The sequence below is a fragment of the Amphibalanus amphitrite genome, unplaced genomic scaffold (genome assembly GCF_019059575.1).
Source record: "Amphibalanus amphitrite isolate SeventyFive unplaced genomic scaffold, NRLGWU_Aamphi_draft 001241F_arrow, whole genome shotgun sequence".
In the NCBI taxonomy this organism is placed as follows: domain Eukaryota; kingdom Metazoa; phylum Arthropoda; class Thecostraca; order Balanomorpha; family Balanidae; genus Amphibalanus; species Amphibalanus amphitrite.
In genome coordinates this window covers 146294-174038 of record NW_024882734.1, presented here as the reverse complement: position 1 = coordinate 174038, position 27745 = coordinate 146294, and the positions used below count along the sequence as shown (strand labels likewise).

The window sequence follows — 27745 nt, the reverse complement described above, 5'->3', positions numbered from 1 at the left end:
TAAGGCTAATGTTAAAATGTAAAATCAAAGGGGGGCACGGTGCCCCGGTGCCCTCCCCGTTCCGCCGCCTATGTGTGGTCGGGGATATCGCAGTCGGGTCGGGCTAGCACAGAACACCAGATGGGTCGGCGCAGGGCGACTGCCGGGTGGGCGGGTGTGGAACGACCGCCGGGTGGGTGCAGAACTGAGAACGACCGCCGGGTGGGTGCAGAACGACCGAAGGGTGGGTGCAGAAGTGCCTGGGACGCCACGGCCATGACGGCGGTTCGCAACTACCAGCGGTAGCTGCGAACATATCGAGCAACTTCTTCCGCTGGTAGAGAGGGACCGTCAGGGTGGAGCTGGTTCGGCCCATCTCAACACCCAACAACCAGGTCGTTGCAGCCCCCGAGACTTGGCCGCAGGTGAGTGGGATCAGAAATGAATGTGTTTGGTAGAGACTAGAGGAAGTGCTGAGGTTAGCTAGGAAGGAGCGAGACCGAGAGAATGAGAGCGAGAGAGACAGAACGACTGATCTAATCTGATCAGGAGGCAGACGCGAATGATGAATGAATGATGTTCCGGACTCGGTCGAGAGGTAGGTTTTCAGGGGAAATGTGTCTAGTCCTGGCCAGCTGGCACCTACGTAGGCAACGATCTTCTCAGATACTGGTCATTCGGCTGTGGCAAGATCGGGCAGAACATTGGGTGACGCGTCCCGGTCAGTAAATCGCTGGCGGCGGGTGGTGCCCTCGGTTGGCGGACGATATCGCGTCAGATCGTGTCGTAGCAAAGCAGCACGTAGGACGCTCCTGACAAGTCGACCCCTGCCCAGTACCCCGTGATGATTCCCACTTCTATATCCGACATCTGTTCATCATGCGCATGCGTATTCAACGGATGCGATGGCAGTGACCCCTCCCTGATAGTGGCGATGCTGTTAAGGGGAATGTTTAGACCTACCGGGCTAGAATGGTCCTCCCCACCCCCACCTCCTTGTACGGCATTTCCAGAAGCCCTGTCGGTACGCAAACGCGAGAGACAAATTCATCGAAGAGCTGGTCTGTATTTGCGAACAGACAAACATGTACACGGCACCGAGTACAGCAATATCTACACAGCCATCCCTAACTAGTCACATCCATCGAACGAAAGAGCAAATGCCGCCACACGTCAGCCTACCGCGCCTCCATAAAACGCTGCACACACAGGGACACGGGGCGAAGGACAGGGGGAGGGGCACATGCGCAGCCTGTCAGCCACCGACGTCCGACAAACAGCAGCTTCGTTCGCGGCGAGCGGGCGAGCGCGCAACAGCCTTGAGTGGCGCCAGCGGGAGTACTACAAAACAGAACGCCTCAGCTGGCGAGAACCTGAACCAGGAAATACGATCGCCGCCGACACGCAACAGCCCGTGGAACGTGCAGCGTTGCCGAGCGTGCCTCTGTACACCGCGGAGTCATTATGCCGCAACACGTCGCTAGTCCAACTTTGCTCGCTTGAAGAATGAGTCGATGCGGGGCTGGGTCTTGTCCGGCGTCAGCGTTCGCTTTTTGCGCGTGCTGTGCTGACTCTGACTGTGGGCGATGAGCAGCGCTTTGTCCGAGAACCTCGCCGAACACTTCAAACACTCGAATGTCTGCGAACTTTGTACACTGGCAGTAGCAGCGGGGGCGGCCGGCGGGTTGACCGCTGTGGTCCCCGCCGAGCTGGGCCTGTCGGGCGCCGGCGCCGGCCGTTCCCCTTCATCAGACGCGGCGCTGCGGCCGGCGCCGGCCGGCGGCCTCTCGCCCCCGTCCGCCGGTGCGGCAGCCCGGCCCGGCAGCACGTACTGAGACTCGTCGGCCTCATCGTCTGACAGCTGCAGCGGGTCCTCCTCGGCCGGGGAAGCCGTCGGCTGCTCAGAGTCGGAGGCCGCTGTCGGATCTTCAACAGCCGCACCAATTTTCGACCGCTGGCGCTTCCGGTAATGTGCGTACATGTTTTCATCCATGGGTGGACACTGGCTGATCCAGACGTGCTGTTCGGCCCCCACTCGGTCACGGCAGGACGAGTGTGCCACGTGCGGCATCATCAACCAGGTCTCATCGAACTGCCTAGAGCACCCAGGACACACATGTCGCTGGCGCCCACTGGCTAAACGTTGCAAGGTCTGCTTTGCGAACGCAAGATATGCGTAGTAGGCCTCACCGTGCTTATCCATCATGTGCTCCCTCATTTGCTTCCTCTGCCCTCTGATCAGGCAAAAGTGACACCAGAATTGACCAGCCATTGTGCCGGGCCTTCTTTTCGGCGACGTTTTGCGGCGGGCTGGAGCGGAGGCGGCCGGCGGGTTGACCGCTGTGGTCCCCGCCGAGCTGGGCCTGTCGGGCGCCGGCGCCGGCCGTTCCCCTCCCCCATCAGACGCGGCGCTGCGGCCGGCGCCGGCCGGCGGTCTCTCGGCGCCGTCCGCCGGTGCGGCAGCCCGGCCCGGCAGCACGGACCGAGGCTCGTCGGCCTCATCGTCTGACAGCTGCAGCGGGTCCGCCTCGGCCGGGGAAGCCGTCGGCTGCTCAGAGTCGGAGGCCGCTGGCGGATCCTCAACAGCTGCGAAGATCTTCATCCGCCCAGGCCTCTTGTCACCGCCGTACATATTATCCTGAATGGGTGGACACTGGCTGATCCAGACTTGCTGTTCGGCTCCCACCCGGTCACGACAGGACGAGTTTGCCACGTGCGGCATCAGCAGCCAGGTTTTGTCGAAATGTTCGAAGCAGCCAGGACACGAATATCCTCGGCGCCCACCGTGAGTAGTTCGCGTGTTCTGATTGGCGAACGCAAGAAATGCGTGGTAGGCCTCACCGTGCTTTTCGATCATGTGTACCTTCATTTCCCCCCTCTGCCCTCTGATCAGGCAGAAATGACACCAGAACTGGCCAGCCATTGGGCCATGACTATTCATCGGCGGTGTCTTGCGGCGGGCTGGAGCGGGGCGGGTAGCGGGCCTGGCGCCACCACTAGGAGACGCGCCCACACTGCCTGTGCGTGTGCCGGAGTCGGTGGTGCGCAGTTTGATCTTGAGCGGCGCCACGCGCGGCGCCGTCTCGGCCGCCGTGGGGTCTGCGCTGGGGTCGGTGTCGCTCTTCTCCAGCCAGGGCTCGGCCGACGGCCCGAGCTGCTGCCGGCAGGCGGCAGAGCGCACCAGGTGCAGATGAAACGACCACAGACGTTTGTTCTTGAACGGGCAGAATGGACACAAGTATAAGCCGCTCCTGTTGTCGCAAGAGCGGGCGAACTGCATGAAAGCGCCGTGCGCCTGCCGGTGAACGGTGTTCTGGTGGATACGCACTTTGTCCCTGGCGCCGGACATGGGGCAGTAGTGGCACCGGAACACCATTTTCGCGTGGCGAACGGCGGATGTCTGCCTCACCTTCAGAGCCTGGAACCCCGGCACGGTTGGCCGGTTGGCCGGGCCTGCTTTGAAGACGGTGCTTTTGGCGGTCTTCGGCGGCGAACCTGTGAACGGATCTTTTCCCTCCAACTTGAGCTGCCAGTGATGTTCCTCGGTCAGGTGAGCCACCAGATGCTCAAACGTCAGCTGCAGGTCGCACTGGGCCACCGGGCACAGGTAGGGCTCGTCGCGCGGTCCGGGCACGCCGCGCACCGCCACCGAGTGGCATGCGTGCATGTGTATACCGCCCACGGACTTCACCGAGCACGAGCACATCCGATACAGCGGATTCTTAGCCGTTGACCGGTTCACGATCCACTTGTGTGTCCGCACAATGTGCTTGTTGCGACGGTTGTTCGAACGGAACGAGGCGTCGCAGCTGCGGCAGTGCAGCGGTAGAAGCCCTTTGTGAAAGAGAGCGAGGTGCCTGGCCCCGGAAGGCGCGCAGCAGTACTTGACCGGGCACATGGATTCCGGCCGATTCAGTCCCGAGTGGTTAATCAACGCGTGCTCCTCGTACTCGGTGGGGATGTCGAAGAAATCGTCGCAGAACGGGCATGCAATGATGGCGGCCATCGCCTCGGTTACTCCGTCTGCGGGTTTAGCAGTCGCCTTCCTGCGCGGGACGCTTGACGAGCTGCCGGCCACGGCCGGTGTCAGCACCGGCGGCTCGGCGCCTGCTCCGCCCGTCACCTGCATCACTGTGATCGAGTCGAGGAAGTTGCGGTTGTCGATCCGGTTGACGCCGAACGCCTCCTCGCCGTCGGTCTTGATGCGCCACATGTGTGTGGTGCTCAGGTGGTCCACCAGCTCACGGAAAGGGAGCTTCTCCAGGCAGACGGGACAGTCGTACGGCCGAGACCGGGGGCCCGGGTAGCTGCGCACCTGCACAGAGTGGTTGTGCACGAAGTGCATCCACAGCAGCGACTTGTTGGACTCGCACTCGCTGCCCACTGCGTCGCACACGCACTCGGCCCCGTCGCCCACCTGGACACCCAGCTGCATCTGCGACTTGTGACTGATCTCAGCGTGTACGCCGATGGAGCGCTCCGAGCGACCCATCCTGTCGCAGAACGAACACTTGTGCTCCAGCGCGGCGGCGCCCTTGTGGAAGGTGGCGATGTGTTTCTCGGTGGTGGCCGGCGAGGACATGTTGTAGCAGTAGCGGAACGTGCACGTGCTGTCCGTGATGCCGTTGGAGCCCGAGTGCGCCAGCCGCATGTGGCGCATGTAGCGGTTGAGTGCCAGGAAGAACGCGTCGCAGAAGGGGCAGTCGAGTCGGGCGGGGTCGTCGATCAGCTCGCTGATGCGGTGCCGGCCGGAGAAGGCGCGAGCTGCGTCCAGCTGAGGGACCAGCGCCGGCGGCCGGGGGTTGGCCGGCGGCAGGGCGGTCACCGACACAGAGCGCGGCAGAGACGCCACTGCTCGGGAGGCAGCCGCTGGCGACGACACCGAGTCCAGCGGCGGCAGCAGCCCGCGGCTCCTGTACACCTTGGCGTTGACCTTGGCCAGGTCCGTGCCGCTCTCCTTGAGGCGCCAGGAGTGGTCTGCGGTGAGGTGCGCCTTGAGCTCCTCGTATCTCATGCTCACGCCACACTCGAAGCACCAATAGGGCTGCGGCCTCGGCCCGGGCGGCGACCGGTACGAAGGGAAATGGTGCGTGCACAGGTGCTCGAGCGACGAGCGAGTCTTGCTCAGGTCGCAGCTGCATACCGCCTTCCCCATTAGAGTCCGCACGGGATTAGTGACACTGTGCATCTTCTTCATGTGCTCCCGCAGATAGCCTTTGGATGTGAATACACCATCGCACTTACGGCACCCCACTGTGCGCTTGGTCAGGTTCTTGTGGTAGACATGGGTGTGGCGACGATCATTTGCCAAGTAACAGTAACGAGCCCAGCATAGGCCCTCCGGGTTCTGGTGGTTGGAGCTTTTTAACCCAGCGTGGTTCTTCCGGCCATGCATCCTGTAATCATGCTCGTTGCTGAAGAACGCGTCGCAGAACGCGCAGTCGTAGATGGTGCAGCCCGAGACGGCGGCGCTGGCGGCGGACGAAGAGCCCGAGGCGCCCGCTAGATCAGCGGCCGCGGAGGACGTCAGGTGTCGCCCAGCCGCCTGCTTCACCAGCTTACCGGCCAACGCCACGGTGGTGCTCGGCTTGCGCGGCGACGGCTGAGTTTTTCTCTCCCTGGCACCCGCTCGGGAGTCCAGGAAGGTCCACTGGTGATTCTCCTGCATGTGCATGAACAGGCACTCGAACGAGAAGGTTCGATAGCAGAGCGGGCAGCCTACCTCCATGTCACGCACGTGGACGGGACTGCGGTATTCGACACCCGGACTGAAGGCCCAGCCGTGGCTCTGCTGCATGTGCTCAATCAGCTTGTGATACTCCAGCTTGAGCGGACACTTGGGACAGGTGTAGGGGGCGGCGCGCGGGCCCGGAAAGCCGCGCACCAGCACAGAGTGGTAGGCGATCAAGTGGTGTTTGATGTTTCCGAGCTCGCCGCCGCAGCGAAGATTGGAACACCAGCAGTGGCCGTCCTCACGCAGCTCGAACGCCGGCACCGACTCGTCGGCATGCTGGCGAGTCGTGTGCACGCGCAGGTCCTCGGCGCACGTGTACGTGCTGTCGCACTGGCTGCAGCGGAACGAGCGGTCCTCGCTGCCCTTGTGGAACAGCTTGTCGTGGGTGGGGGTCGACTCGGCGCAGCAGAAGCGGAAGCGACAGACGACGTGGCGCGTCTCGGCGCCCACCAGGTGGCTGAGCATCATGTGGCGGTCGTACATCCGTTTCGAGTCGAAGAAGGCGTCACAGAACGGACAGTCGAGACGACTCTGGGCGTTGCCGCAGGCGATCAGGCAGCCGGCGGTCACCACCCTGCCGGACCCTTCGGCCTCCTCCGGCTCGCCGCTGGCTCCAGCCACTTCCGGCTCCTCGCTGGCGCATTCTTCTCCTGGCTCCGTCTTCACGACCGCGCGATGCAGCAGCTCCGGTTCGATTTTCACGGGAGACTGGGTGGCGGCTGGACCATCGCCCTGCTGTCTGTGGTAGCGGGCGTGCGCCTTCACGTTGAAGACCATCTCATTGCAAATGGTGCATAGTGTTTGGCAAGAAGCGGGATCCAAGTTGTGGGTGACCACCATGTGCTTGCACATCAAGTTTTGATTCGTGTTAGAGAAGAAGCACAAGTGGCAGTGAAATGGTCGTTGGCGACCGAGGCGCTCGTACTGGGCCGTGTGGAACTTCATGTGCACCCGCACGCACTCCTTGGTACCCTCTTTTCCGCAGAGTTTACACCGATGGTCCGCATCTTTGGAAGTGGACGCAGTCAGCGGGATAGGGGCCGGCATTGCCATCTTATCACCAGACATAGTCAGGGCAAAGCTCGGCGCCGGATGACGCACCAGCTTGGGTCGACTGATGGCGCTGCTTTTGATGCTGCGGCTCGTCCGCATCGTCAGGCTGGTCGACTTTTTCACCTTTTCCTTCTCGGGCAGGCAGTTGTGTCTCTGTGGGCTGTACATGAACCGACGGCACGAGGGGCACGCTCTCTGGAAGGTCTGGTAGGGCCGATTGTGTACGCTGGAGATGTGTCTGGCCACCCTCTGGCTGCGGTTGGCAGCGAAGTAGCAGAACGGACAGTGGTAGGCCATTGGGCGCTGTAGGCGCTCCGCCTCGGCCGAATGCCAGTACAGATGAGTTTTCATCAGAAAGGGCGTTCTGGTCACCTTGCGGCAGTGGGGACACCTGTACTTGCCGCCGGACAGCGCCGTGGCCGCCACCTCACTGTCGGAGACGGCCGACGCCATCACAGACTGTGACGGCATGCGGGTGACGGGGAGCGGTCCCGCTGGCAGCGGCGCCACACTGCTCTTCGCCACTGGGGGAGCGGGCGACGGGGTGCGCGTGACGGCCGACGCCGGGCGCGGCGCCGGAATGGCGGTGGTGACAGCGGCGGCGGCCGGCCCGGGCAGCGCGCCCTGCGTGCGCCGGTGGTGCAGCGTGCGGTGGCGGGTCACCAGGTACAGCTGGCCGCTGCCGAAGTGGCAGTCGGCGCAGTGGTGCGGCCGGCCGGCGTACTTGTCGCGCGCCGCGGCCGAGTGCAGGAACTGGTGGGAGGCGATAGCGCTGTTCGTGCGCAGCACAGCCCCGCACTCGTCGCACACGAAGTCGGCGACCTGGGCGTCGTCCGGCGCGCTGCTGCTCCGCTCCCCGGCCGGCGCGGCCGCGGGCGCCGACGACTGGCCCGCCTGGTCGGCACTCGACGCCATGATCACCTTGAAGTTCCTGGCGATGGTGCGGCCCTGGTCCAGCGTGACCTTGATGTTGCGCCGGTGCAGCAGGAGGCGGACCATGAGCGCCTGCGCCTGCTGGAACGTGCTGTCCACGTAGGAGGCCCACTCCTCGGCGCGCAGGTCCGGGTGGTGGTCGAGCAGGTGGAACGAGCCCCACTGGCTGGTCGGCTGCTGACAGATGCGGCAGTAGAACAGCGCCTCCCCCGAGTGGCTCTGGTAGTGGTAGGTGAGCTCGCTGAGCAGGCGGAAGTCGGCCCGACAGCCGGGACACTGCAGGGCCGAGAGTGCGGCGCGCAGCTCGGCCAGCGGCGGCAGGCCGGCCAGCTGCAGACGCTGCCGCTCGCTGGCCGTCGGCCGCGGCGCGGCGTTACTGGCCGCGGCGCGCGCCGCCCAGCGCGGCGGCCCATCGGCGGGGGCGGCGGCCAGCGGTCGCGCCGCGTCGTCGACAGCGGTGGCGTCTCGGCGCCGCGCCGCGCTGTAGGTGCTCTGTCCGCCCGCCTCCGCTGCCGCCTGTAACACACGGAACGCCCCAGCGGCGACTCAGTCGGCGGCCAGCGGAGGCGGGCGGACGCAGCCGCAGCGCGGCACAACGCGCGCGGTCCGCCGCCACCGACAGGCACACTTCGCACACACGCATACACATAACGGGCCAAACGCAAAACCTGATATACTCGCGTACTCACGAAGACCAATAAGGCAGAATCAGCCAACAAGTGAAGCGGTTGATAAATCGCGGGTATTTCGATTAACCCGCGCCCCGTAGGGGGGGGGGCCGAAACGGCCCCCCCCCCCCTGTCCTTTTCGGTCGATATCTCCTAAACGGCTGGAGATATTGCCACCAAACTTTCAGGACCCTTCCGGGCATCAATTTTACACATTGTGACCAAAAATTTTACCAGAGGCTATGATAGGTTGGCCACAAATGACGTCAGAGTGACGTCATGTTCTGTCATTTTCGACCGAAAAAAGACCTTCGCGAGAAGACCTGTCAGGACTACAGCTTTGAAGATACAGAAAAATGATCAAGACATAAAAGGTGTAGAATTGACAGGGCTACAAAACTGCTATCTCGAATTTTTAAAATTTTTGAGTTTTGACCCCCAAAAATCAAAAAAGCATTTTTTTGGATATATTCGCCAAAAAATCCAAAAAGTTTTTTGAGTTTCGAAAAAACCGGAATATATGTGATAGTGCCTACCGTCTTCTATCTACATACCAAATTTCAGATCGATACCTCGTTTTTTGGCCAAGTTATAGCGAAAAAACTGTTCAAAAATGATGACGTCAATTTTTCAAACTCAATTTTTGGCAATTCAAGAACTCGTAGAGCAAAACGAAGACCACCATTAGACTCCCCGTGACGAGCTGCATCGAATCGATACCCATTTTATGCAAAAATATCAACTTTGAAATTTGACCTAATTTGACCTGACCTTGACCTGACCTTCACCAAAACGTGACCTAGGCTGGCCCCAAAGGCTGCCTAACCCACATAATCGCATTTGTCATGTAAAATGGACCATAAAACATGTATCACACGACACATTCATATTGTGACCCCCGGTGACCTGACCTCGCTGTGACCTGACCTGGTATCACTGACCTCAGATAGCAAAGTATGTGTTTGACGAACAATGTACCATCGATGGTTTTCAATAAATTACCAATTTACTCGCTTTCACAGCACATTTCTTGAATTGTCTGTGAACGGTGAAAATCTGACCTTTGACCTGACCTGTGACGTCATCGGTTTGACCTAGGTCAATGAAATTTGGTCACAAGGTAGTTCCCGGGTGGGGCTATCGAACGCCGTTTGAATTTTGAAAATCGGCCGGTAACTTTCCGAGATCTTAGGGGGGGCCGAAACGGCCCCCCCCCCCTACGGGTGGTAGGGTCCGCCGGTAGCCCTACGGGGCGCGGGTTAAGAACTTTACGAAAGCACTCGAAAAATGAAAAAGAAGAGGCTGCCGGTACTATGCCAAATCTCGTGTTGATCACCAAAAATAATAAGGCAATGGCTATGAATATAAGATTTAGATGGGAAGCTGAAAAGCATCTGTTCTGAAACCGCAGCCATGGTACTGATATAATAGCAGTGCGCATTAGCCTCATAGAACGAGCTGCAACGCCACGTAAGTACAATGTGTTGTCATGGAACTGGGTGGTAAATCAACGCTTCTTGTAAAACCAAAACACTTGGCAAAACGTTATTTTTCAACTATCATAACCACCCTTTTTGCGCCATAAGTCGTGTTTCAAATCAAGTCTGGTGGACCGTCATCTGTACGCCGTATATAATTTTTGCTTTCGGTTTCGGGACATTCAAGTAAATATTTCACGGAATTTTCTAGTCCGGGCTTTCTGGGCCGTCAGAGACCGAGACCACTGAAAAAAGACGAGACCAGACAGATACCACTGTTGAATGTTCATTCCGCTTCAAACGAAGTCACATCTCTGTTATTCGTTCGACTCCAGAACGTTGCACAGTGCACGTGCCACTCAACACCCACCCCACCATCGTCGGCTTGAAAGTAACTCAACTTGATAGACACCTCGAAAAATGGGAAAACGAGTGAGAAACGAGTAATGGAAGGTAACATCATTATTTGTGGAAGGCAGATTTTTTCCTATAAAAATGCGATATGATATAAAGTGCAGTTCCTAGTAATTATGTGACATGTATTTACAACTCACTTGGACATGATATAAGCCAGTCGAGACAGATGTAGATGGTCGTTAGCAACTTTTCTTAAGGATCACCATATATCGTTAGCAAAGCTTTAACACGCGCAGTGGAAGGGTTGCGAGTACTACGCCCAGTGGAAGGGTGGGGGGGGGGGCGGATGCCGCCCCCCCCCCGGCCGACGCGGGAAACGCGGCAATCACAATTTTGTGTTTACACACTCATAACTCAAGTTGTTACCGGCCGATTTTCAAAATTCTTTGACCATGATATTGCCTGTACATTTCTTAGTCTTCTCATAAAATTTGACGCGAATCGAATATAATCAGCGGTAAGGAGCGCGATGTAAAGACGGAAACGTCCCGCCCCGGCACAGTCTACAATTCAGGCGGCGCGTAACGGCTAGCGCCGGCCGCCGCGCCGCGGCGGCGGCAGGATGTTTGACTTTACACCGCTATTTCTAGAAAAGTTGTGACCCGATTTTCTTATTTCTTGCACGAGAAGATCCGCAGTTAAATTCTGGACAGGTAGCCGAAATTTCACATTCTTATTATGTTTGCGGCGCGAGCTATTGGCGAAAAACAGGAGGGGTGGGCGGAATCGGCCCCCCCCCTTCCACTGCGCGTGTTAAGATAGCAACTTTATGTTAAGATGGAGAATTTGATTTACATTTTTCACCGAGGTGGGTCGTTGCAGGAAGCGAGTGGCAGATTGAGGACGGGGTTCAGCGGTAGTGTTCGGTCCCGTATAATGCTCAGCCGCCCCAACCGCCCCCTGAAGCTGAGGCACATGCGACTTCCAATGCTAATTCTCGCCAATGGCCGATTCGCACAAGACTTGCTTGTCAGACATGTTTGATTGAACTGCGTAATAATGGTACGATATTTGAAGTGAATGATTTAATTGTGTACAAGGCTGTAATATTGCGTAAAATGTACATAGCTATCGGACTATTTTCTCATAGAACTGGTGAAAGCAGCCTAAACTGTATAGCAGAAGTTACAAAATAAATTTCATTCTGAGTCACTGACGCCTGATATTTTCTCGCGTCATTCAATTAAGTTCATCCCCGCCAAATTTGTCCTGAGTATCGTCCCTTAGTTTCAGCAGTACCCTCCACGGTCCACGGTCGACTCTTATGCAGCTCCCGTCCAATAACCCACTCCCTCACATGATTCCGCTCCTATCATCTCATCCGCTCCACTATCCACCCAGTCCCCACTCCGCCCCCGTCCACCCTGAGCGTTCTTAAGTTGGACTTTGGTTGGGCGTGAGAATGAAGAAAAGAAATCCTAAGATAAGAAAAGGGAAGTAAACTCATACAAACTTTTCGCAAAAGGGTGTCATCAGTAATGCCAGTTATCGTCAATTGATAAAGCAGGATTTCATGCCAGGATCTTGACAGTATTTGAAAGAAAATGATGTGGATGCATTAACTGTCAATTCACATGTAACCTTGCTGTTCGTATGCATGGAACATGTTATTCAAATAATGCCAATTTTTCTGAATTTAAAGACGAAAATACTTTCCTCACTAGCTGTGATTTTCCAACCAAAATTCTGACCAAATGGAACACTGGCATCCACTCACCACATGATTCTCGGACCAGAGCCGCAGCTCGGCCTGCGCCACATCCTGAACTGAGACCACGGCCTCTGGCAGCAGGTCCTCGGCGCTGAACGCCACCGGCCGCCGGCCGGGCTCCCGCGCCGCCAGCCGCGCGCCCGATACGGGCCGCGTCTGAACCTGAGAGGAGATGAGGAATGGCGTAAGAGCAGGCTGGGAGAAACCACAGGTGCCCAGATCACGCACCTGGTAAAGGAAACGAATGGCGTCTGAACCTGAGGGAGCGGACGGCAGAGTCAGTGCTGTGAGGGAGAATCAGGGGGGGGGGGACAATCATACGCAGGCCACGAACAAACACGGTGTTATACGAGATGTGAAGCGAATCGGCCGTACTTACACCTGAGCACGAAAGACGGCTAACGGCCGGGGAAGGCGGTAATCAAGCACGCGCATACGAGTAGTCGGTTGGCCTGTGCCTTTACCTGCGAAACACTTTGTGCCTTTACATAACACCCAAGCTCTTTCCCTTGCCTCCTGCAGCCTCTGCCCTGCTTCTCACCGACAGTCCTGAGAGCGGGTTGACGGTGAACTTGATGAGTCGCTCCGGCTCGTCCAGCTGAGCCAGCACCTCGTGCAGTGAGAGGGCAGCCGTCAGCAGGGGTGCCGGCGGCGCGGCGGGCCCCGAGCTGCTGCCCTCACCGGCCTGAGGAAACAGTGGTGTGGGCGTGAGTCAAACCGTGCGTAAAATTCGCCGCACCATGGCCACATCCATGAATGACGAACAGAAAATGGATAAGTCGTTGATATTTATTAGAAATTAGAGCTCAGATACATAGAGTTCACGCAACGCAAAACGAAAATGCCAGCACGATGCAAGAGACAATAATTATGGTAAATCAAGTCTCAGAGTCATTCCCCCGCTCTACTGATCTCATCGCCTGACCTGCGGCAGCGGCGGCGGCGCCCCCGCTCCGGGCGGCGCCCGGCTGGCTATAAACTCGCGCAGGGTGCTCTTCTTGTTGGCCGGGGCCGGCTCCAGGGTACAGGACGGACACGACCACACGGTGACCGATTCGTCCAGGTCGGAGCACGCCAGATGGGTGCCGGCCGAGCCGCACGTGCCGCAGACGCACAGCCGCCACGGGCTGGGGGAGAGGGGAGACGTTAGACACGCAAAGCACACAACAGTCACACAGGCAGATTGGGTGCGGAGGGGGATGAACGTTAGACAGCACACACAGAGCCGCTACGAACTAGAGGAACAACAGTAACTAACGCCGGGTCGGGCCCAGCTCACGGGTACACAGGTTGGTGAGGTTAGTTACATCCGACAAACGATCATAGACCGACCGTTAGCTGAATAAGAATTAAATATGGACGGATCTAACATCTGCGCCACACACTTCCCTCGATCGACGGAATAATCAATTCACCATATTTTGTTTGTTTTGTTGGGTTAGGCCCTTTCGGTCGACAAGACCATTGCAGAGCCGGAAGGATGATAGGATTTAGGGGGAGACATTGGTCTGGGCAGGCACCCTAGTGAGTCGCCGGGGCTGAGCCCGTCCAGAGGACAGGCCACCCAGCCCCAAGGCACTCACTGCACCCGGCTACGGGGTGCGCTCCCTCGGGAGCAGCGGTGCCGCTCCAAGGGAGCAGCCCGCATGAGATAAAATTGCCTGTCCAGCCCGGAAGGGGGTTGTGGCGTGGAGGAGAAGGATTTCTGTTTCCTGAGGATAGAAGCACGGATAGGTGTGAATTCACCATATTCACTCGCTGCGCCTGCATCCCTTACACTTCACTCATACCCTTTCCAGCTACCCTACAGCGTATGTACTTACGTAGAGTAGAGCGCTCTCTCTGTAGCTCGGAGATCGCCAGACCACCCACCTGTCCGTATCGTTCTCCTGGTGGGAGCGTCCCTGACTGCAGAGGCAGTAGCGGACGTCGCAGACCAGGTGCCGCTCCAACAGCTCACCGAACGCGTTAGGGACCATCTCCCAGCTGGCGTCCCTGTAGGAGGGACAGAGCCGGCGTTATACATTTCCGAAATAGGTAGGGTACATACATCATATTGTCCACCAGCTAATATTTGTAGGAAACATAGGGGGGTCAATCTGCCTTAGACACGCCTTTCCTCAAACGGTGTTTGAAACCAAATGCGAAGCATGATAAATGACGGAAAATGTTTTCACAAAATCTGTTACGTCAAACACAGACCTATAAGTGAAGACTTGCACATAATATCGAATACAAACCTCTTTGGAATGAAGATGCCGAAGTGCCGCATGTGTTTGAGGAAGCCGCTGACGTTGTCCTTGTTGCGGCAGCCGGGACAGTAGAAGAAGTAGCCAAAGTGGTAGGCCATCCTCTGTGGCGGCGGGGAACAAAGTCTGGCCGTCAATCGGGTCCCATGCGGTCACCAGGCGCCAGGACACAGGCATGCGCAGCGTTCAATGCCTATTCCTTATACATTCCCAGCATCAGCTTGAAACAACTCAACAAAACACACCCTTAGCGGCAACACACGACTCCGACGCCGTCAACCAGCCCCCCCCCCCCCCCGTGCCGATGCCCGGCTCCACAGCAGGCGTCTAGCCTGGAGACTTGGGGTGATTATTTGTGATTTTATGGCGCATGGCTTCTCAGAAGTCATCGGGGCTCACCTGTAGACAGGCGCGGTGGAAGAAGTGCCGGCAGCAAGGCGTCCAGAGCACGTTGTGGTCGTCCTCCGGGTCAGTCCGCTCCAGGCAGATGCCGCAGCTCTCACCCAGTTCCCTGCCCACCACGTTCTGACGCGGCCGGTGCTCCTCGCAGAACGACCTACCGAACGAAGGGGGGGGGGGGAGGGTCAGCGGGGGACATTGGGAATTACGTACTCATTTGTTTTATCAAGGGATACAGTTGTCGACCAAAATCGTAAGTACTGGTGCTGATCTATTCAACCAAATGTGACGGAGCAGTAGTGCTCCGTGCGCTGCAGGGTTGAATCGACAATCGTCAAATTAATCAAATTAGCTTGACAGGGAATCAAAATCAGCCACAATTTTCCAACAAAAGAGTCACAGAGGTATAATTTCATTTTCTTTCCAGTGCAAGCGTGATAGGAGAACGATGTCAGAGCATTATCACTTCACTTACTTGAACTGTCCGAAGAACTGCAGGAGGCCGCTGGCCCGGACCGCGCAGCTGGGATGGTAGTGTTTCTTGCACTTCATGCTCATACAGAGCCCAGTGGCGCCACCCTTGGTGCAGTAGCAGCATGACTGGGGGCCACCAGAGGTCAACAGGTCACATATTAGTCAGATGACAAAACGGCGACTTACCCCGAACCGTGGAATCAAAAACGCAGCGTAACATCTACCAAAGCCAAAAAATAGAGCATGGAAATAATTACACCATGCGACGCCAGACGCCTAACGCATCACCTTGTGGATCACCTTTACGTCAGCTTCCACTCACTCCCTCCCCCTCCCTCAATTGGCATCAGCGTTGTTACCCGCCGCTCCTTAACCTTCCAGGCGGTGGGGGGGGGGGGCAATTTTTTGCCCCCTCTTTAGTTTTTTCGATATATCTCGAGAACCGCTGCGCCGATCGTCACCAAACTTTCAGTACCCTCCCGGGAGCAGCTAGCGCACATGGTGACCAAATTTTTTTCCAAAGGCTACGATAGGTTGGCCGCTAATGACGTCAGAGTGACGTCATTTTTGCCATTTTCGACCCAAAAAAGGTTTCGCGGGAAGAGCTGTCAGGCCTACAGCTTTAGAGATACAGAAAAATGTTTTAGACATAAAAGGTGTGGAATTAAAAGAGCTACAAAACTGCTATTTCGGTTTTTCGAATTTTTTGGATTTTGACCCCAAAAAATCAAAAAATAGATTTTTTGAATATAATAGCCAAAAAATCCAAAAAGTTTTTTGAATTTCGAAAAAACCGGAATATATGTGATAGCCCCTACCACCTTCTATCTACATACCAAATTTGAGATCGATACCTCTTTTTTGACCAAGTTATAGCGAAAAAACTGTTCAAAATTGATGACGTCAAATTTTCAAACTCAATTTTTAGCAATTCTAGACCTCGTAGCGCAAAACAAAGACCACCATTAGACTCCCCGTGACGAGCTGCATCGAATCGATACCCATTTTATGCAAAAATATCAACTTTGAAATTTGACCTTTTTTGACCTGACCTTGACCTGACCTCCACCAGAAAGTGACCTAAACCGTACCTGATGGTCTTATAACCAACACCATTGAGTTGGAAATGAAAAACTGGCCATAAAACATGCATCGCATAACCTTAGTAAAGTTGGGCTCATGTGGTGACCCTTGGTGACCTTTGGTGACCTGACCTGTGACCTGACCTGGTATGACCAGTGACCTCTAATAGCAACATATGTACTAGACAACTGGCGCCTTATCGCTGATTTTCGACAAAATGCGTTTTACTCGGTGTTATAGCGCTTTCCCTAGAAGCCCCGTGAACGGTGAAACATTTTATCTTTGACCTGACCTGTGACGTCATCGGTGACCCCGAGGTCAATGAAATTTGGTTTCCCTTGACAAATTTGACAGGGCTATCGAACGTCGTTTGAATTTTCCGGATCCGTCCAGTAGTTTCGGAGATACGGGGGGGGGGGGGCAAAAAAGTGCCCCCCCCCCACCGCGCGGAAGGTGGCTGGTAGGCCCACCGCCTGCCGGGTTAACCCTCGCCGGACCTATGTATTGGTTTTCTACATACGCGCTGGCCGAGGGGGGGGGGTACGAACCCCATCGCCGTTTCGCCCCTGGTGGAGCTAGTTTGTTTGTTTGTTGATTGGGGCTTTAGGGCGCGCCGACTGCTAAGGTCATTTTGCGCCCATATAGCGCGCGTCGCGGAAAAAACGAGCGTGTGTGCCGTTACGAGACGCAGAGATAATACCCAATTTTAAGGTCCTAGGTCAACCGGTGACCTCTGAGGTTAGGTCAAGTGCCCCAGGGTACGGTTCAGTTTTTGGCGAATAACTTAGCAAAAAACGGTCGCAGAGCCGCGATTTTGGCAGCATCGTGTTCTCCTCGCTCAGGCGCGTCGAATGATATACTTTTTATCTGGGTGAGTTCAACTTCGGGTGTTGACCTCAGGTCACGGTCAGGTCAGCACCCCCAGGTCACGAAATCGGTCAAAGTAGGTCATGCCGCATATCATTCGATTCGGCAGTTCTTCCTGAGTCCATTGGTGGCTTTCCCGACTCGCTAGCTCAATTTGATCGGGAGTTATTGACGAAAAACTTATATGACCCTAATGACGTCATTAATGACGTCACGCAAGGTCAACATTGCAAAAGTGACGCATCTAACCTTGCAAGGAGTGCACCAAATCACAATTCTGTGTGCTTGAGATAGTTGGAAATCGTTCCCGGCGCCAGAATAGCAGTTTTCATTTTTCCCCATTGACTTATAATGGTGAGGTCACGAAAATGACCTGACCTTATATGACCATTAAGAAAAATCCGAGATATACAAGTTGTGAGACTAGTAATGGATATTAGATCCTGCAAGTTTCATTTCCCTGTGAAAACTACTCTGGCAGTGAGGGCGTTGCGAAGTTGCGACATCTGAAGCCGTGCATAGGTTCACTTATGACGTCATAGGTCAGTGACCTGACCTGACCCGAAAATGCGGTTGCTGTCAAAAGATCCGGCTTGAATCAAAGGTCAGGTATGCCAAGTTTCAGCTCTCTATCCCCAGCACGTTCGGAGCTATCGTGAAAAAAAAACCTATGGGGGGCGGCACTCGCCCCCCCCCCCCTCGGCCGGCGAGGTTTAAAACTGCCCGCGCTGGGCCCATTCTGAGAACCAGTGTCACCTTCCGTGCTGCCTCACCTGAGAACGACCACTCACCAGTCAATCACAGTGCTGCTGGAACTGAGAAAAACTTACTTACCGTACTGCTGCTCCTGAGACCGATTCCTCGCAGTGCCCTGCCTGATCCTAGAACGGCTTACCGTGCTGCCTGACATGACAACGGCTTACCGTGCTGCTGCACCTCAGACCGACTCTTGGCCGTGCTGCTAGACCTGATGACGAGTTAGTTACCGTGCAGCCTGATCTGATGACGAGTTACTTACCGTGCTGCCTAATCTGACAACGAGTTACTTACAGTGCTGCCTGATCTGATAGTTACTTACCGTGCTGCCTGATCTGACGATCTCCTTCCTGATGTCGACGGCCAGGAAGCCCTCTGCGCCCTCGTCATCCTTGCCGTTCTGGGCCAGGTTCGGCGAGAAGAGCTGCAACAGCAGACACGCACACGTGAGTTGACGTCGGAAGGACGGAGCAGCGGTACTAACTACACCTCAGTTAGTACCGCTTAGATGTAGCATCTAAGGTAGCTGTCTTTGCATAGGTTCTTTGTGACGTGTAACAGGTACGCGTCATATAAAGTGATGTATTTAAGACCAAAAAGACGCTCTAAGGCGACAAACGAGTAGGCGAGACAGCCTGCATGTCAGATAGTTCAATGCAAGACCACATGTTGACCAGTGAGGGCCACACTTTTGACTGATCCAGCTATGATCCAAAAGGATCCATGAAGGTGCACTAATTTCGAGCCAAGTGTACCGACAAATGGCCTAGCCGTTCTTATGTATCGGGTTGACCCACATGAGACCCGAAATGATTCAATACATAAGTTCATAGGCAATTGCCAAACCAAAATTTGATTAAACTGTACTGACATTAAATATCTATTAAAGCGTGTCGCTCGAAACGGATCAAGCGCTTCCGCTCATTTTCCTTGTCCCTGCGCCCAATGAAACCATGCGATACGTGTCTTCGTCTATGCGAAAAATTCGAGCGGCGCCGGACGAATCAAATTTCAGATTTTCAGCGGCGCCCGGCGTTGCAGTCTCCATGCTCAATACAGTCTTCGCGGTGACACTAACACAAGCCACGTGGCGAATTGTCGGCTTGCTGCGACCAACGCTATTCGGCGACTGAAATTCCATCGTGGAGTCTTGTTTATACGCATCCTGAGCGATAATGCCAGTGATTTGCATGTGTAGAACAAACCACGGACTCTAACTACTGAATCACTGACCACTGATATCGAGGTTGTAAAACGGTTGGGTGAAAACGTTTCGCCAAGGTATCAGAATTAGTACCTACCGACGGCAAGCTGGGGCATTCCACGATAAATCGTACCATTTTCCCCCAAATTGACACTCTCATCTCTCGGATTTTGACGAGACTTGGTCTCAGGTGTGTCCCCTACGGGGGTTCAGGGGCTCTGAAGTCTGAATCCACTTGTAACAATCTCAGGCTTATCAGATATGGTTTGGCGAGCTGTAACTCTAAGACGGATTATCCAAAGGCCAAATCCTGTACGGCAGTAAGCTTGCAATGAAACAAAGATTAATTTTTGAAATTTTGAAAAATAAACTATTTTTGATATAGGTATGACATCTCAAGTTTGCTTTCATTTGCACTTTTTTGGCCTTTTGGACCAATTTTATAATTCTTATTTCGTAAAAAAAAAACATTTGGCTCATTGTTAAGTAGGTACTATGCAAAAAACTAGGAAGGTGTTCTTTCTATAACATACATACTTATTTTGCGCCATGAAAACGGTCTCGATTAGTTTTGGACGCCAATGACCATAGCTGTCCGAGATGAAAGTAGGAGTATCCTCCAGAGGTCTCATAACTCGTATAGGTATCTCGGACTTTTTTCATAAAGGTCACAACTCACATGAGGTCAGGCCGCTCCCGTGACCTCACCATTATAAGTCAATGGGGAAATATGGGCTATTATTTTGGCGCCGGGAATGATCTTAAACTATCTCAAGCATGCTCAAGCACATGGTACCGTGATTTCATGCACTCCTTGCGAGGTCTGATGCTACACTTTTGCATTTATTATTTTATTTTATTTCATTTTTTGTTCGCACCTCATTGATGACCTTGCATGACGTCACCAGGGTCACAATAGTTTTTTGTCAATAACTCCCGACTAAATTGAGCTTGAGTCGGGAAAGCCATCAATGGACTCGGGAAGACCTTCCGAATCGAATGATATGCAATATGCTCTTCTTCGCCCAACTTCGTGACCTGAGGGGCTCTGACCTGCCCTTGACCCGAGGTCAACTACATACTAAAGTTGACCTCACTCGAACAAAAAGCATAGCATTCGTCACGCCTCAGCTAGGCGAGCACAAATATGCCAAAATCGCGACTCTGTGGCCATTTTTTGCGAAGTTATTTACCAAAAACCGAACCACTGACGGTCATTTGACCTGACCTCACAGGTCACCGTTTGACCTGAGACCATAAAATCGGGTACCAATCGCTGCGTCTCGTAACGGTGCACACGCTTGTTTTTTTCCGCGAGGCTCTAGCTCCATTAGGGGCGAAACGGTGAGCTGGGGTAGAATCAACCCCCAACCCCCGAAACCCATTTAGTTTGCATAAAAATGAGTTACTTAGAGAAGGAAATCCTTTCTAGTTTTATCTTTGCATGTCGATTAGCGCTGACCTGAAATTTATTTTGAAAAAAATAAAATGCAAACAGCTGTGGTGCAAAAGGACATTAGAGGCAAATGAAAAATATTACAATTTTTTTTCGGCAAAGAAAATTCTTTCGAGTTTTTAAAAGCAACATTAATCCTTGATTGATCGCAAGTTCAGTGCTGCTTTACAGTGCTGCTTGCTTGTGTTCAGTGCTGCTTTGCAATGCCGTCTGTCGCTTGCTTTACCCGTTCTTGAGTTATAGCCCATCACATTCACCCTTACAATCCGAAGTTAAAAAATGTTATAAAATACATAACTCAGAAAAAAAATGTATAACTCAGAAAGTTTTATCTGAAGCTGATATTTTGGCACGCGTCTTTGGGGGCCTATGATTACCCCTGGGACCGATTTGTATTCAAATATAAGAGATGAGGGTGACGGGCCCGGTACGTTCTATCGTGGAACGCCCCCGCTGGCTTCTGTTACCATGCATCCAAAAGCTAACCACTTTCACCGCAAGATACAGGAACAACCTTTCTTCTCTGGACCGCGATGGCACAGCTGTCAAAATGTCCAACTACCTACTTATTATGCGTACACTATGTCGCATCGTGACTCATTCAATCAAATGAAACAGTTTATTGCTTTGTCTGCAGTCTTCAATTGGATATGCAAAAATATGTCGTGCGAATTTTGAGTCAAAAGATATTGCAGGAAAACGTTTTTTTTTTCGCAAAAACTCAATTTCGATAGTCTTGACCCTCGCCCGGCCGGAACTATTGGCTTCCTACTATACGCGCCGGCCGAGGGGGGGGGGGAGTTGGTAAGCCCCCCCCCCCTCGGTGTTACGCCCCTGATGGAGCTAGAGGGTCGAGGAAAAAAACGAGCGTGTACGCCGTTACGAGACGCAGCGACTGGTACCCAATTTTGAGGTCTCAGGTCAACCGGTGACCTCTGAGGTCAAGTCAAGTGACCCAACGCACAGGTACAGTTTTTCATAAAAAAACTTCGCAAAAAAACGGTCGCAAAACAGCGATTTTGGCATCATTGTAATTGCCTCGCTCAGGCGTGTCGAATGGTATACTTTCTGCTCGAGTGAGGTCAACTTAAGGTGTTGGCCTCAGGTCAAGGTCAAGTCAGCGCCTCACCCCCCCCCCCCCCCCCCGGTTACGAAGTTGGTCGAAGGAGGCCATATCGCATATCATTCGATTCGGTAGGCCTTCTTGAGTCCATTGGTGACCTTCCCGACTCGCTAGCTAAATAAGATCGGGAGTTATTGACGAAAACCTCTTCTGACCCAGCTGACGTCATAAATGACGTCACGCATGGTCAACAATGCAAAAGTGAAGCATCATACCTTGCAAGGAGTGCAAGAAATCACCATTACGTGTGCTTGAGATAGTTTGAGATCGTTCCCGGCGCTAAAATATCAGTTTTCATTTTTCCCATCGACTTTAATTTTCAACGGTGAGGTCACGTGACCGACCTGACTTCATGTGACCTTTAGGAAAGATCCGAGATATAAAAGTTAGACCTCTGGAGGATATTACATGCTGTAAGTTTCATCTCCCTGTGAAAGTTCCATGATTTTAAGATCATTGGTACGGGGACCCGCAGTTGCTACTGTACAGCGACCCTGAGTAAATTGTTCCAGCATCCTCACAGGGAACAACGATAAGCTGTCAGAGGGCACGCACATGAAAACCTCATCTGCTCTTGTACAGGGACCGGCAGTCTATAGCAATGTTATCGGTTGTTACTGGACAGGACAGACGGTTAGACTTGGGGTTCGTGTACAGTAGCAACTCCGGGTCCCCGTACCATTGCTGTTGGAACGTTTTCAACCAAGAACCTCGGTGTCACGTTTGACGAGAGTATGACGTTCTCAACTCCTGTTTCATATGTAGTCCGCCGCTGTGCCGGAATCTTGATCGGCCTCAGTCACAATAGGCACTACCTACGGATCAGTACGCTGGCCACTCCGGTTCGGGCTCTAGTAGTCTCATCCATCTGGTACGCCATTGTCGTAAATGGTGGATCTGGTGTCACCTAGACGCCTCGGCTCCAACGGCTGATCAAGTTCGGTGCTCGTGTTGTGTCGGGCAGGGGGAGGTATGCGTATGGCCATGTAAGCGAAGTGCTGAAAGTGCTGAAATGGCTTTTGCCTAAGAATATGTGACACAGTCTGTCACGCTCCTAATAAAAATCTCAAGACAGGACAGCCCAAATACCTTTTACGGCGGCTTAGTGTCACGAAGCACATACATGGGCGTGAGTGTGACACACGCCAGACCGACCTGCTCAATTTGTACCTGAGGGCTGTTCACGGGCCCTGTGTGCGGTCGGACCGCACACAGCCTCCAAGCTCCGCCCACTGCGTCCCTACGTCAGCCTTCCGTCACCGCACACAGCGACCGCTGTTGCTGGTCGGGACTGGCCACAGCGGACCGTCCACCGCACGCAGCCGTGACGTCAGAGCCGCCTACCCATCCCCTGCCCCCACGCCTGCTGGACACCCCGCACACACCGCACGCAGCATTGTGCGGTGCCCGTGAACACCCCTCTGAATAGAGCAGAACGCAATCGTGCTCCACCGGGTCCTGTATGCCACTGTATCTACCGCATTACAATGCCCTGCCTCCGATCTCGCCCCACACTCTTCTGGATAGCTATTGCATGAGCAATATGGAGACCCGACCAGTATGTAGCAGTGTGGTGGCACAAATGAAGGATGTGTGTAAATGTGACGTGTGTTGTTTTGTTGTGTTATGTTGTGCCCGCCTCCCATGACTCAGCAGCCAATAATGGCCACTTGGCTTCCCCTGGTGTCATTGCTCTGCGTTGAAGAAAACAAATAATTTAACACATTGTTTCTTAAACTCAGATAAAGATGTAGACAATGTTCAATGTATTTATTTTCTGTCTACAAAGCAGAGGAGTGAAGATGAAACTTACCATGCAGAAGTGATGTACAGTGAGCCCATCAACCTTGAATAGCTGGCCATACTTGAGCTGGTCATCCTCAGCCAGGCCACAGAGGCAGCATGGCTGTACCTCTGGTTCGCCCATCCTCACCGCCAGGTCATCACTGTAGCAAGGAACAACACAACATGAAAATTAAGATACAGTGGGATATATCTAAACTATGAGATTCTGACTCTTGCACTGCTTTCAACAAAATCTATATTACTATTTGTGGTGACGTAGTTTCTGTCTATTACGAAGGTCGCGACATGGTGCTACGTAGCGCGGGTTACAGGTCACACCGTTGCACCTACCGCGCTGAAGTTTGCGCAACTCATAGAACAAGGATGGACAACGTGCCTTTGATGGGTCTCAGCTCGATCGGATCGATAGCGAGCGCGTGGCGCGTGCCCAAAAAGTGCAAATTCGCGTCATAGACTTTACATGTATTAATCGGCTGGCAAAAACGGGCGAAAACAGCCAAATTTGCTCGACACGGGTCCGGTCCCGGTGCAATATCTCGGTAACCGTGGGCCCGACCGGTACGGGGAAAACAGCATCGTGTAGAGAATCGAACGGGCTATCGAATGGTGTGCGGTGCAGGGGTTGGCACGCGCCACGTGCAAGTGTGAGGGCAATTTCATTTCAAAAAGTGCCGTTTTAAACGGATTTTGGATTTTATTTTATTTTCCCGTGACCATCAGACTGAGAGAGTTGAAACAACGTCAATTGGCAAGAGAAATGTACCGCCTCTCATGGAAAAATTGTGAACAGCTAACTGATCAAAAACAATGTGGAAAAAAATCGCTGAATTAAATGGTATTTGTCCATAATGTGCCACTAAAAAGTTACACGGGATTTGCTGCTTAACCTGATACGTTTGACAATTGAAAATGCTATCATTGGAAAGAGCATTCAATTCTCTCCAAGATCCAATCATCACGTTTGCATGACAAGCAACAGTATTCTTAAAAATATAAATGTTTCAAACCTCTGCAAAACGATTTTTAGCGAAAATTATCTACGCCTTTCATTTGTCTTAAAGGGACTATCCCACCTTCTAAAATGTTGTTAAAACCAGTTAAATTGTGCCCGACTTTATAGATTGGATGACCAGGAACACGGTTCTGGCATTTATTTTTCATTAAACATCTTAGGCTTCCCATATTTCAAACACAAACTTTCAAATATGTGACGTCACAGCCCAAAATTACCTCCTTCCCCAGGCCACATTACTGTCATAAAGCTGATTCTTTTTACTCTGTAGGCACCACAACAAAGTTCAGACCAAGTTTTAAGCGATTTTTCAACGAACAAACCCATTTAAATCAGAATGACTAAACGAGGTGACCCCTAGTAGCACATCAACATTGTATCGATGTTGTATCAATATTGACAACAATGTTGTATCGATGTCAATCTGTTAGCCACTTTCAACATTGATACGATGTTGAATTTCGACATCGTATCAATATTGACAGGACAACATTGTACAACATTGTTTCGATGTTGATACAACATTGTCTCGATGTTGATTTTTGGTTGATTCAACATTATCTCGATATTGATTTCTGATTGATTCAACATTATCTCGGTGTTGATACAACATTGTCTCGATGTTGATTCTTGGTTGATTCAACATTGTTTCCATATTGATACAACATTGTCTCGATGTTGTCGACAGACCTATACGTGTACGAAATCACGTATCCCGTAATTATCTAAAATATTCCAGTGTCACCGTCACAGTCAATATTCGGGGGAAAATGTATTTCTATGATATATGCACAGCTCTTCACTTTTTTCGAGTCAGCTACACTTCACACATCACGTCACGTCACACAACCTCGGCCGCCGCTCAGTCTCCGCCATTTTCACATCTTGAGCGGTTGAGTCAGGGCCGTGGGGGTTGAGTCGCCCGTCGAGCCTCGCACTCCTGTAACAAAGCGGAGATTCCTATGTAACAACGGTAATACCTAAATTGGGCCTTTGAGTAAATTCAGTTCAGTCATTTTCAGCTCAGATAATAGATACTTATGTAAGTGCATGTATGACGCATGTACCCTTAATGCATCCCACTACCCTGCATCTATTCTTTTATACTTACCGGGCCCTGTTTCAAGGCATGGCGCTACATTACGCCACCAGCAGCACTTTTTCCCTTTGCCGCAGGCAAGTAAATGACGACGGTGATCGCCACCATTTTGAAGAGAACGTTTCAGCGCCAGTTTTTTTAACTTAGCACTGCAAGAACTAGGATAAATGCACTGATTGTCACACAGCAGAAACTGGCGGAAACCTACATGGTCGGAAGAGGAGACGCAAGACGACACTGGACACCACACACTCAACACACCCGTCCGCACTCTGCGAGCCGGCACAACGGGATGGGGACGCGCGGTCCCCTGTCGCGGTCTCCCCCTCTCTAGCTGGAGGCGAGGATGGGACCGCCCGCTGCCGGCCGCGTCTTCAAAACGGTCAGCGCCCAACGGTCGCTAGATTCCAGTCGGTACGGTCTCTGAAAGAGCTCAGCGCACGACTGGTAGGACCTACCGTGGTCCGTGATACTTGAATGGCACCGGTGGCACCCGAATAAAATAATGCCTATTACAATAATGCTGCTTTATTCAACGTAGGTTGAGGATGATATAAAAGGATTTATGAAGTAGAGCTATCTTTATTTAAGGATCGATTCACTTTATAACTCTCTATACCCATGTCATATTCAAGACGTATATGCTTATATAAGATACCAATAGGTACTATTTCTATAAGACCATATTCGTCTAGTTGGAACCTCAGTGATCCCACCCTTACTAGTCCGATTGACGCCTTAGGACCTGTCGAGCTCATGGGACCCCTTACACCCGAGGGAGCATTCTCCCTTCAATATTGTCAAGTGTCAACACAACCGCGGGGCAATATAGTAATTAAATCACAATGTTGGAACTCTACTTTTATCAATATTGTGAAATCAACATCATGACAATGTTGTATCAATGTTGAATCACAATGTTGAAACTCTACATCTGTCGATATTGTGAACTCAACATTGGGACAATGTTGTATCGATGTTGAACTACAATGTTGAACTTCAACCAAGATTCAACAAAGCACAATCAAATTTCAACGTGATATCAACGTTGAATCAATGTTGAATTCGTGTTGAAGCACCAATATTGACAATCAACCTGATTTCAACATATCTCGATGTTGTATCAATGTTGTGTGCTACTAGGGACGTCACACTAACGGTCGCTCCATGTTGAAGATAGGGCCTTGTACAAGGCCCATTTTCAAATGAAGGGAACGAATTTCTTCAACACCAAGGTGGTTGCAGCCTAGATAGATAGTGGTTTCTGAACCTCGCCGCAAACTTGGCTATCTCAACTCAAACCCCATGTTAAAGGTGGGATAGTCCCTTTAAAACTACGCACCTCAATTATAAAACACATTTGACAGATTCTGAAGTGGAAAGCATGCTTATCAGACACGGGCACCTCGATGCGATGGATATTTTTCCACAAACCAAAACTTTTAGCCGTCAAAAAGCAATCGACCGAAATGGACAGCTAACCCAACCGGCACAAGAAAACCAAACACCCGCCGATCGAAAATACCCCTTTTTGCGTTGCGGAGCACGTGGGTCACCCTAGTGAAAACTATGCAGATCAATGAGCAATCACTGGCGGATCCAGAAACGCAGTCCTGGACAGTGGACGCTGCAGGGAGGCATGCTCCCAAGTTTCTTTAATTTCCGAAAACTCATCAGTTTTTATTCCTTACACACTGCTGTGCAATTCACAGAGAACTTTGAAATTTAGGGGGCTTTTGGGGCATTTGCCCAAAAAGCCCCCTCCCCCCGATCTGCCAACCGCCAGCGATAGCAATTTCATCTCTGCTTTCCATGGTATCAGTATAGCCGGTTCTCCATATTTATGAATGGACACTTGTTAAATGCACTCACCAACATTATTCCAAAAAGACGTAATTCAACATCACCCACAGTTTAATCCAAAATTGTCAAATTTCTCTTGCAAATTTCACGACGTCTGTCAAACTAGCAGCGAGCAGCGAGCAGCGAGTCCAGCAGCGAGAAACGGGCCATCCCGATTTAGCTGAAATTTGGCTCACAGAGCCTTCTCAGCACGCTGATTCCGAAAATCATGGTCTCTAGGGTGGAAATATTGACCGTTCTCGAGATAGAACCCTCTAAAGTTCTTACCACCCATGACCGGGCCATCCCGATTTGGCTGAAAATTGGCTCACAGAGCCTTCTCAGCACGCTGATTCCGAAAATCATGGTCTCTAGGGTGGAAATATTGACCGTTCTCGAGAT

At 52.7% G+C, this 27745-nt stretch overlaps 1 protein-coding gene across 1 annotated transcript; it reads right to left on the bottom strand.

The window, feature by feature from the left end:
* Window positions 1-1029: 1029 nt before the first annotated feature.
* Window positions 1030-27472, bottom strand: LOC122371413. Its single transcript, XM_043347719.1, has 11 exons — window positions 27374-27472; window positions 23398-23530; window positions 18124-18225; window positions 15097-15221; window positions 14622-14778; window positions 14214-14326; window positions 13846-13968; window positions 12899-13100; window positions 12515-12658; window positions 11980-12135; window positions 1030-8215 (listed from the first exon to the last, which is right to left on the bottom strand). Exons 2-11 carry the CDS (start codon window positions 23509-23511, stop codon window positions 1460-1462), a joined length of 7992 nt encoding a protein of 2663 aa, XP_043203654.1. The 5' UTR covers window positions 23512-23530; window positions 27374-27472; the 3' UTR covers window positions 1030-1459.
* Window positions 27473-27745: the final 273 nt, after the last annotated feature.

What these genes read in the sequence shown, in the direction of transcription:
- LOC122371413 (XM_043347719.1), bottom strand. Translation starts at nt 23,511, where the DNA reads ATGGGCGAACCAGAGGTACAGCCATGCTGCCTCTGTGGCCTGGCTGAG. An exon ending in CGCCGCCGCCGCTGCCGCAG is followed by an intron (nt 12,659 to 12,898) that starts GTCAGGCGATGA and finishes CTGTTTCCTCAG; the next exon opens with GCCGGTGAGGGCAGCAGCTC. An exon ending in ACCCGCTCTCAGGACTGTCG is followed by an intron (nt 12,136 to 12,514) that starts GTGAGAAGCAGG and finishes ATCTCCTCTCAG; the next exon opens with GTTCAGACGCGGCCCGTATC.